The 11,232-nt window shown below is 49.1% G+C and overlaps 1 protein-coding gene across 1 annotated transcript in view; it reads right to left on the bottom strand.

The window, feature by feature from the left end:
• Positions 1–1,110: 1,110 nt before the first annotated feature.
• KIAA0355 (KIAA0355 ortholog) overlaps positions 1,111–11,232 on the bottom strand; it is a 92,169-nt gene continuing 82,047 nt past the window's right edge. The window contains exons 12-15 of the mRNA XM_025368493.1: positions 8,580–8,745; positions 7,460–7,597; positions 5,057–5,135; positions 1,111–4,037 (exon numbers count right to left, since the gene is read on the bottom strand). Coding sequence (XP_025224278.1) covers positions 3,729–4,037; positions 5,057–5,135; positions 7,460–7,597; positions 8,580–8,745 — 692 coding nt within the window. The 3' untranslated portion in view covers positions 1,111–3,728. The remainder of the gene's footprint in view (positions 4,038–5,056; positions 5,136–7,459; positions 7,598–8,579; positions 8,746–11,232) is intronic.

The following is an 11,232-nucleotide window of genomic DNA, read 5'->3' on the forward strand; positions in this document are numbered from 1 at the left end:
CTTAGCAGGATGGCATCATCCAGTGAGACAAGTCCTCCTTTTTTTTTCTTTTTGTCTGAGACAGAGTCTTGCTCTGTTACCCAGGCTGGAGTGCAGTGGAGCAGTCTTGACTCACTGCAACCTCTGCCTCCTGGGTTCAAGCAATTCTCCTGCCTTAGCCTTCTGAGTAGCTGGGATTACTGATGCCTGCAACCACACCACCTAATTTTTTGTATTTTTAGTAGAGATGGTGTTTCACCATGTTGGGCAGGCGGGGCTTGAACTCCTGACCTCATGATCCACCACCTCAGCCTCCCAAAGTGGTGGGATTACAGGTGTGAGCCACAATGCCTGGCCTTTTTTTTTTTTCTTCTTTGGAGACAGTCTCGCTCTCTGGACAGGCTAGAGTGCAGTGGCACGATTTCGGCTCACTGCAACCTCCGACATCCTGGGTTCAAGCGAAGCGATTCTTCTGCCTCAGCCTCCTGAGTAGCCGGGATTACAGGCACGCGCCACCATGCCCAGCTAATTTTTGTATTTTTAGTAGAGATGGGGTTTCACCATGTTGGCCGGGATGGTCTCGATTTCCCGACCTCGTGGTCCACCTGCCTCAGCCTCCTAAAGTGCTGGGATTACAGGTGTGAGCCACTGCGGCAGGCAGAGACAGGTCCTTCTTATCCCTGTGTGGCACAGTATCTCTGCCATAGATTGGGTCCCTGGTTTGGGGAGAGGGTAAAATAAGCCCTCATTCCTGCGTCTCCTCATTGGACAAGCTAGCTGGGCAAGTCACAGCATCCACATTTGGTGGGACATGGGTGTTGGCAGACCCCAACCCAGAGAGCTTGCACCTTTCAGAGGACATCTCCTTCACTACGGCACTGGCTTCCCCTGCACAGGGGCCTAAACCAGCTTGGGCCTTAGGGAAGCCAATAGAGGAGGTGTAGCTGCTTGTTCTGCCTCCTGCCCATCCACTTCAGCTCACTGTAATATCCCAAGTGGTCTTCCCCTTGCTAGAATCAGAGGACAGGCTGACCTAAAAACCAACTCAGTGTGCAGCTTTTCAAAGCAATGAATCAGGCAGGGCTTTTGACATAATGTCCTCTGCAGTTCATTTTAAACAAGGATACAAAGTATTATTAAATGTATATTTTTAATAAAGCCAATAGTTATTTTACTTATAGGAGCTTTAAAAGATACAAAATGTAGAGTTCCAGTTTGGAAGCATTGTAACTATACACACAATGTCCTGCTGATGCCCTAGCAAGGCAGCCACGCCCGACCATGCAAAGGACACATACATTCACACACGCACACACATGCGCTTTGGCGAGACCCCTCTGCCAAGCGCAGCACCTGGAATTACCAGTGTTCAGAGCAAGGTGGTGCCGGGAACACAGCACCTACATGGAGACCACACAAACGGCTTCACACAGTCTCACAGCCCATGGAGATGCAATTAGAAAATGTCTTCCTTAATAGAGAAAAACAAACTGGAAAGTGACAATTAGCAACGTCACCTGTGCTGGGGCATCAAGGACTGACCTCTGTCCAAGGTGAGGCCTTTGGGGAGGCACTATTAAAACAAGAGTACATCAGTATAATAGAACTCGAAATACAGGGTACTGTGGACACATTACTGAAGGAAATAGAAAACTATCTTACAAGTAGAACAGCCATAGACAACTTTAACAGAGATTAGTGTGCACACTGTGACAGCTAACAGACAGGAGCCACGCAGGGTTGGTGCAAAGCACGTGCCTGAAAATGTCTATATACAAAACAGTTCTTTGTAAACATGGTGAGGTTAATGCTCAGAACCACGGCAAAAGATCATAAATACAGGCAGCAATGCATCCCCACACAGCACAAAAGACAACACCTGAGGCCTGGGAACAGCCTGACAACACAGTACTAAAAACTCAGGTGGCTGGGCTCAGACACCCTAAGGGTCCTCTCGAATTAGTGTGTGTGTGTGTGTGTGTGTGTGTACATACATATATATTATGTGTGTGTATATATATATTCTTTTTTTTTTCTTTTTGAGACGGAATCTCACTTGGTCACCCAGGCTGGAGTGCGGTGGCACAATCTCGGCTCACTGCAACCTCCGCCTCCCGGGTTCAAGCAATTCTTCTGCCTCAGCCTCCCAAGTAGCTGGGACTACAGGCGCCCGCCACCACGCCTGGCTAATTTTTGTATTTTTAGTAGAGATGGGGTTTCACCATATTGGCCAGGCTGGTCTTGAACTCCTGACCTTGTGATCCGCCCACCTCGGTCTCCCAAAGTGCTGGGATTACAGGCGTGAGCCACCGCGCCCATCCTCTTTTTGGTATTTTTATATATAAATTTACTTATATCTGTAGAAAAACGAGAACATAAATGTGTTATTACAATCTTTGCTGGAAAAGCTTATATGGAGTTAGAAAGAATAAACCATTTATTAGTACTTAACATATATTAAAATGGTTTAATGATTTAAGAAAATATAAAAAAAATATTAATACTGTCAAACTTTCATACTAGAAAATATTATGGATTTTTCTCAATTAGACTTTTTCAAAGATGAAATATGAAAAATTTAAATAAGTTTTATATAAAGAACTTTCTGTAACCTCAATTAATATACAGTGGGATATGTCTATTCTATATAGATATATTTATTATTATTTCTCAATTTAAGCACCATTCAATTCTTCTGGATCCATTCTGGCTGGAAAATATCCCTAAATCCACAGGATGTTATCTATTTAATGGCACATGTTAACTGAAAATGAGGTGGATTTTTTTTTTTTTTTTAAGAAAAGACCTTAAATTAATTTCTATCTACATCTTAATTGGTTTGTCTTCTGAGCCAGCTCACAATGTCAATGCAATTTCTAGTGCAGGTGTCTCTGAGTGCCCCTTGACCACACCCCGAGGACTGTGGCAGTGTCCTGGCCGTGTGTGGAAGGATCGAAGGGCAGCAGGTGCAGCCTTGCTCTGCACATGGACAGCAGCCGGCTGGTCCACCGCCACGCACCTTCAGCAGTATACCTCCGACACGAGTTCCACCATCCTGCTTCCGTAAAGCTGGGAAAGGCCACAGTCCCTGGGTGCTGCTGGGTGGCGAGGAACTGTCCACCCACAGAAACCCCAGGTGACTGCTTCCAATCACAAATATTCTATATTTTGCCCATTTTGTATAAGCTTAAATATAGTGTTAAACAAACCTCCAGCCAGTGTATCTGTTATCTTAAAATATTCAATGCATTTTAGGCAGGAGATGTTTTAACTAAAAACCTACATGAAAAAAATAGCTAGAAAAATACAGTGATTGGTGTGGTCATCACTCAAGGTGTGGAGGAGGGAGGAGAGGGTTTCTGAAAAATGGTCAGTTATGCCCTCAGCTTTCAGGCCTGATGTCTTCTCAACACAAAGCAGGACTAAAAACCCAAGAGCTATGTTTCTTCAAGTGTGGCCGTGGCGCCTGCATCAGAGTCACCTGCGGGGCTTATTAGGCATGCAGGTTCCCCAGCAAGCCCCCGAAGGCCAGACGCCTGTGTCTCCAGCTGGCTCTCCAGGGCTCTGATGCCGCCAATGTTTGAGAAGCCAGGTTTAAAGGCTGGGAGCTGCCAACCACCCTTGTCCCCAAGGAACCCTCCCTGGGATGGGGTGCACTGGTCCTCTGAGTGGCTGGTGTCAGCTAGGTGGCCCTGGGATGGGGACACCCATCCCCACAGCTCTGGGCAGGCAGGCAGGCTGGCCTGGGGTCAGTACTGGGGCAGATAGGCTGGCCTGCGCTCAGCCTTCCCAGGGAAGGCCTTGAAGCCCTTGGGTGCTGCCTTATGTGCTGGTGGGGGTGGGGGCTGTGGTGGGGTCTGCACGTAGGAGAAGGCGGCGGCACTGCAGTCGTTGGTTGCGGCCCATACTGGGGACTGCAGCATCTGCATGGTGTCGTTCCACTGGCTGCCGGGGCTGGTGACTGCATAGAGTGGTGCGCTGGGGCTGGGCAGCGTGCTGGGAAGCGGGGAAGGGTGCTGCCAGGGTGCTTTGGGTGGCCACGTTTTGGTTTTGTTATCCTGAGAGACAGAAGAGAGTTCTTAGTGGCATTTTGGGCAATGTATCATCTTTTCCCACCTCCCCAGATCCCTGGCCCTTATTCCCACCTAGGAGGCAGGGTCAGAGCCCCACTCACTCCCACAGCCCTATCCAACAGAACTTCTTGCAATGGTAGCCACTTGCCACATGTGGCTAGTGCAAGCTGAGGACATTTTTTCTTTTTTTTTTTGGAGACGCAGTCTGTCTCTCACCCAGGCTGGAGTGCAGTGGCGTGATCTCGGCTCACTGCAACCTCCGCCTCCCGGGTTCAAGCGATTCTCCTGCCTCAGCCTCCTGAGTAGCTGGGATTACAAGCGTGTGCCACCATGCCTGGCTAATTTTTGTATTTTCAGTAGAGACGGGATTTCACCGTGTTAGCCAGGATAGTTTCGATCTCCTGACCTCATTTGTGATCCACCCGCCTCGGCCTCCCAAAGTGCTGGGAGTACAGGCATCGCCACTGCGCCCGGCTGATTAATTCTTTTTAAAAAATATTTTAGAGGCAGTCTCACTCTATCACCCAGGCTGGAGTACAATGGTGCAGTCATAGCTCACTGTAATCTCAAATTCCTGGGTTCAAGCCATCCTCCTGCCTCAACCTCCTGAGCAGCTAGGACTATAGGCATGTGCCACTGTGCCTGGCTAATCTTTTAATTTTTTTGTAGAGACAGTGTCTATGTTGCCTGGGTTGGTCACAAACCTCTGGCCTCAAGCCATCCTTCTGCCTTGGCCTCCCAAAGCACTAGGATTACAGGCATGAGCCACCATGCCCAGCCTGAATTTTTATTTGTATTTAAATTTACATAGCCACATGTGGTGAATGGCTATCCTACTGGACAGCGCAGCCGTAGAACGTCCTGTGGCTCTGAGTCAGCTGAGGAGGCTAATCATTTACACAGTTAATCATCACAAAGAAGACCCCTCATTACTCTGAGGCCCTCTGAAAACTGCAGCTGTGGAAGCTAGCCCAAATCTGTGCCCACAGAGCCTGCCTGAATACCTGGTTCACGTCCTCCACTGTGGTGAGGAGAGGTGGTGAGGGCAGCGTGCTGGTGTCCTGCTCTCCACTGCTGTGTTTCCTGAAAGAACCAAGAGCTCAGGGCAGTGATTGCCTGGCTTCCTGCCCAGCCCACCTGCATGGGACACACTAGTGCTAGGCTGCAGCGACTCCAGGCCCTGGTTCTAGGAGGGGAGGAGGGCTGCATGGGTCCATGGCGTAAAGGGGGCTAAGGGGAGCCCGCACTGAATGATGCGCTCCTGCACGGCCAGTGCAGGCAGAGGAGCTGGGGTTGGGGGTGGCAGGCAAAGACAGGCACCGGCTTTACTCAGATGCTGAGCCCACTTTCTTTGCCTTTTTTTTTTTTTTTTTTTTTTGAGACCAAGTCTCACTCTCTTTCCCAGGCTGGAGTGCAGTGGCATGATCTCAGCTCACTGCAACCTCCGCCTCCCAGGTTCAAGCAATTCTTTTTTTTTTTTTTTTTTTTTTTTTTTGAGACTGAGTCTGGCTCTGTCGCCCAGGCTGGAGTGCGGTGGCCGGATCTCAGCTCACTGCAAGCTCCGCCTCCCGGGTTCACGCCATTCTCCTGCCTCAGCCTCCCGAGTAGCTGGGACCACAGGCGCCCGCCACTTCGCCCGGCTAGTTTTTGTATTTTTTAGTAGAGACGGGGTTTCACCGTGTTAGCCAGGATGGTCTCGATCTCCTGACCTCGTGATCCGCCCGTCTCGGCCTCCCAAAGTGCTGGGATTACAGGCTTGAGCCACCGCGCCCGGCCAGTTCAAGCAATTCTTGTGCCTCAACCTCCAGAGTAGCTGGGATTACAGGCATGTGCCACCATGCGCAGCTAATTTTTGTGTTTTTAGTAGAGATGGGGTTTCACCATGTTGGCCAGGCTGATCTCAAACTCCTGACCTCAGGTGATCTACCTGCATCAGCCCCCCAAAGTACTGGGATTACAGGTGTGAGCCAGCGGGCCTGGCTGGCTTTTTGTTAATTCATTTAAGAGATACTGTTTCCAAGCACTAAGGATATGTGACTGTTACAAGGTTGAATGAAAAAGGCAGGATGTGGCCAGATCAGAGCCAGCACTCCTGCATGCAGACAACAGTCTCTGCAGAGATGGTGCCAGATGTGACTTCTTAAAAGTCGAATCAGTCGTATGTCTGAAACAGCAGTCTCAAACTCCACCCCGGCTCAAACTTGCTCCTCCTGCAGGCTTTGCACCTCAGTTCACGGCACCCTTCACAGAAGCTCAGGCGGAAAACTTGTGTGTCATCCTTGACTCTTCCCCCCTCACCCATACCCCACTGCCAATTCCCCACCAGCTGCTGCTGCACTTTGTTCAGCTCTCTGCTCATCAGAAGTCTCATTGACTAAGTTCTGAAAATAGAACATCCACCTGTTCTCTGCATTTACTACCCTCATACCCTGCTTTATTTTCCTTCAGAGCACCTAGCCTAACCTGACATGATTTTTTGTTTGATTTTTGAGACAGGGTCTCACTCTGTTGCCCAGGCTAGAGTGCAGTGGCACAAACACAGCTGACTGTAGCCTCAACTTCCCAGGCTGGTGATCCTCCCACTTCAGCCTCCCGAGTAGCTGGGACTACAAGTGTGGACAGAAAGCATCTGAATGTGTGCTCAGGATTGGTCACTGCCACCCCCCAGCCCACTACTATTCTGTGCAAGTACCCTTCTGTCTTCACCTACCCGCTCCCCACTGCCTATCCGACGGAGCCTGGCCTGTCCGGCAAGGACCATGTAACCCAGCCTCCAGCTCTGCTCCACAGCATGGCTTCGAGTACCTGGGAGCCCTGCGTACCCTCCACTCCCATGGCCCTTAGTCTGCCACCCTAACCTTGCTTTCATAGCCACAGCAGTTTCTCTACTTATTTCTAACCAAGCTCTCCTCTTAGTTCAGAGCCCATTTTAATTTTTGGGACCACTTTTGAAACATTCTCAGGTCTGAATGTGCTATATTACTACTTTTTCAAACTTTGAAATGCCATTCAGAGGTCATTTTATCCATCTTTAATAAAGAGACTGAGGGTCAGTGAGGGCCAGCCCCTTGTCTGGGGTTGCAGAGCCTGTTGGTGAGTCCAGATTAGAACTCGCAACCAAGGGCCTGCTCTTCCCACAGAAAGGGGTGCCTCCTGCAAGGCACAGACCAGCACCAGCCACCCTGTCCCCTAAATCGAGCCGGCACAAGACGAGGCCGGCTCTTCCTTGTGGAAACCGCCTCCTGCAGGCGCTCTTTAGAGGCTTCAGCCAGGCAGTGCTGGAAGAGCCCCTCCTCCCACACAGGGAGACTAGGAGTGACTGGGCTCCTGGCTTTCCCAGGGAGTGAGCTGTGGGTTGCATTCACATGCCCCTCTCTCCCCACCTTGGTTTAGAAATCCCTTCATACCTTCTCTGCTTGACAGCAGCAACGAGGTCAGGCCCTGAAAACATGGAGAACAAGCTGTCCCCGTTAGCTGAGGATGTCTCATCACTCGAGCTGGCAGAGTCTCCCTGAGCACCCGACCAGGCACCATGCAGGCCATCCCTGAAAGCCGGAGAGAGAAGCTGGGCCAGGGCCTCCTGCAGCCCCACCACCCTCCACCCCACCCTGAAAGGGCAGTCCTTACCCTGCATTCATCCCATAACCAAATAGTGGTCTCTTGTCTCTCCCTTCTTAAAACGTGAGGTTTTCCTCCTTTGCCTTATTTCAAAAGTAATACATATTCATCACTTCCCTTTATTCCTCTAAGAAGCCTATGGTTTGTATATGAAATTTGTTTTAGAAAAAACAAGGGAGGGATAGCATGGGGAAGAATAGCTAATGGATGCTGGGCTTAATACCTAGGTGATGGGATGATCTATGCAGCAAACCAACATGGCACACGTTAACCTTTGCAACAAACTTGCACATCCTGCACATGTACCCCTGAACTTACGATAAAAGTTGAAAGAAAAAAAATTTTTTTAAGTTAAAAAAAAAAATTAAGAAGTAAGAAAAAACTAAAAGTTGAGCTGGTCTTTAGTCACCCAGATTTATTAACTAGGTAGCAATATGGGATATAAAAAAAATCCCCATTTGTCTTTATGATAAAAATTCGCAATTCTGTCAATATACTAGAATCTCAACTGTACACCTTTGCTTTTTGTAGGCTATAATGACAGCATTCCATAAATCATGTGGGCTTCACAGCCACACTCATTTCAGTATAAAGGCCATGTTAAATATGCATTTATCTTACAAGCACCATCATGTAAGAGCCTTGTCTAGGGCTGAAGAGTCTGTTTTGAAAATCATGAATGTATACCAATGGCATGTTCACAGGGACACAACACACTACTTAGCATCTAACAGTCAGCCACATGACTCTGACCCCTAAAGATTTAATCCCATGTCACTCTCTCACACGGGGGCTTGGAATTGAACTGGTTGAAATGAATGCCCACAGGCAAGGAGCCTCCCTTCTCACAGGCCCCTCGGGGGACACTTGGGTCTCAAACTCGGATTCCATGTAGTACCCAGCACTCACCCTTCTGTGAAGAACTCGGGGAAGGGCCAGGTCCGATGGGCGTCATCCATAGGCGGCCAGTTGCCCCGGGGGTTGCCTGGCCGGCGACCATGCTGGGCCTGCCGCTTCTGCTGCATCGCCTGGCTCACTCCTGCCACATAGCGTGCAAACTCTGGGTCTGAGCCCACTGCATGGCGACAAAAGGAACAAACCGGGTTTGGGGAGAAACTGGCCTCTTAGTCCTTCCCTATGCTTTGCTGACATGCTGGTCACACATGCAATGAAAGGCAGTGAGGAGCTGCCAGGCTTTTGCCCCACAGCGTGGGCTGTAGGCTGTGCCCAGCACCCTGCTGTGGGGAGATGGGACTTGTAGCACCTAGGGCTAAGGCACAGTGTGTGCCAGGGATGTCTGGAAGGGCATTGCCTAGGACAGAGGCAGGTAAGTGTGAAAGAAACAAAAACAAAGAAAAATGGTTTGATTTACCCATGATTAGATTTTAAAGACAAATACTAATAACTTAAAAAAATTTCTAGCATCAGCCAGGCACAATGGCTCACTCCTGTAATCCTAGCATTTTGGGAGCATGAGGTGGGCAGATTGCTTGAGCCCGGAAGTTCGAGACTAGCCTGGCCAACATGGAGAAACCTCGTCTATACAAAAATTAGCTGGGTGTGGGCCAGGCGCGGTGGTTCACGCCTGTAATCTCAGCACTTTGGGAGGCCGAGGCAGGTGGATCATGAGGTCATGAGTTCAAGACCAGTCTGGCCAAGATGGTGAAACCCTGTCACTACTAAAAATACAAAAATTAGCTAGGTGCGGTGGCAGGTGCCTGTAATCCCAGCTACTCGGGAGGCTGAGGCAGGAGAATCGCTTGAACCCAGGCGGCAGGGGTCACAGTGAGCCAAGATCGTGCCATTGCACTCAGCCTGGGAGAAAAAGCAAGACTCTGTCTCAACCAAAAAAAATAAAAAATAAAAATTAGTTGGGTGTGGTGGTGTGCACCTGTAGTCACAGCTACTTGGGAGGCTGAGGTGGGAGGATCACTTGAGCCCAGGAGGTGGAGGTTGCAGTGAGCCAAGATTGCGCCACTGCACTCCAGCCTGAGAGAAAGAGCTAGACTCTGTCTTAAAAAAAAGAAACAAAAAACAAAAAAAACACCTGGGCTGGGCTTGGTGGCTCACGCCTATAATCCCAGCACTTTGGGAGGCCGAAATGGGTGGATCACCTGAGGTCAGGAATTCGAGACCAGCCTGGCCAACATGGTGAAAACCCGTCTCTACTAAAAATACCAAAAATTAGCTGGATGTAGTGGCAGGCACCTGTAATCCCAGCTACTCAAGAGGCTGAGACAGGAGAATCACTTGAACCCGGGAGGCGGAGGTGGCAGGGAGCCGAAATCGCGCTATTGCACTCTAGCCTGGGTGACAAGAGCAAAACTCCAACTTAAAAGAAGTCCAGCGTCTTGGTGCTCTGTACCTAGAGTCATTAGCTAACAACTTAGAAAATCAGATGATGACTTTGGCCAACTGATGACCTGAAAGTTAACAAAGCATCAAAGCACTGGGGTCAGCCAGATAGAGGTTATATGCTGTTCCCACTTGAGCTAAAGTTTGATCTGGTATTTTCCTGGCTATTGGCCAGGAGATTTGCTCATTCCATCTGAACATCTTAAGTGTGGCAAAGAATAAAATGCAACTTCAGAATGCTTTAAGAGGTGGCTGGAAACACTGGCAGTGCTGAATGGGGATATGCAGGGCAGTACAAATGGGAGAAAAGCACAGATGGCGTTTACAGAAAGTGTCAAAAAAAAAAACATATGGCAGGAAAGCATCCATGAATCATAAATGTGACTCAGCAATTCATTTTTTAGCTTAAAATTAGGGAAGATACTAGGGCACAATCCCATTACCAGCTTATCCTAGGGCACTGTCACAAGATGATCTCAGTCACACTGTCCTGTCTCCTGACCCCCATCCCGCACTGAGTTTGCCTATCCAGACGGGTGCACTAGCTGGCGCCCTCTGATTCTGTCCAGAGGGGCGCTCCTCCTTAATCTGCATCAAGGGCTATGCAGATCTTATGCCCTTGGGGCAGGTAGAAAACTACACCATGGACTTCAGGGGCAGAAAGGAACACCCAGAAGGGAAAGAGTAGGATTTGTAGTCTACAGACATAAGAGGTGTCCAGGACTCAGAGATCAAATACGGTAACATTCTTATTTTTAAAAAATTTTCGGCCGGGCGCGGTGGCTCAAGCCTGTAATCCCAGCACTTTGGGAGGCCGAGACGGGCGGATCACGAGGTCAGGAGATCGAGACCATCCTGGCTAACACGGTGAAACCCCGTCTCTACTAAGAAATACAAAAAACTAGCCGGGCGAGGTGGCGGGCGCCTGTAGTCCCAGCTACTGGGGAGGCTGAGGCAGGAGAATGGCGTGAACCCGGGAGGCGGAGCTTGCAGTGAGCCGAGATCCGGCCACTGCACTCCAGCCTGGGCGACAGAGCGAGACTCCGCCTCAAAGTCTCAAAAAAGAAAGTGTTTATTTTCCTTTGACATATTTGAAAAATTTTTTTTTTTTTTTTTTGCCTGAATCCTTATCCTTTTTTGGCAGTAGTGTGTTCTATGATATATATATTTCTCTTTTTTTTTTTTTTTTTTTTTTTTTTTTTTTTTT

This window comes from Theropithecus gelada, chromosome 19, assembly GCF_003255815.1.
Source record: "Theropithecus gelada isolate Dixy chromosome 19, Tgel_1.0, whole genome shotgun sequence".
In the NCBI taxonomy this organism is placed as follows: Eukaryota; Metazoa; Chordata; class Mammalia; order Primates; family Cercopithecidae; genus Theropithecus; species Theropithecus gelada.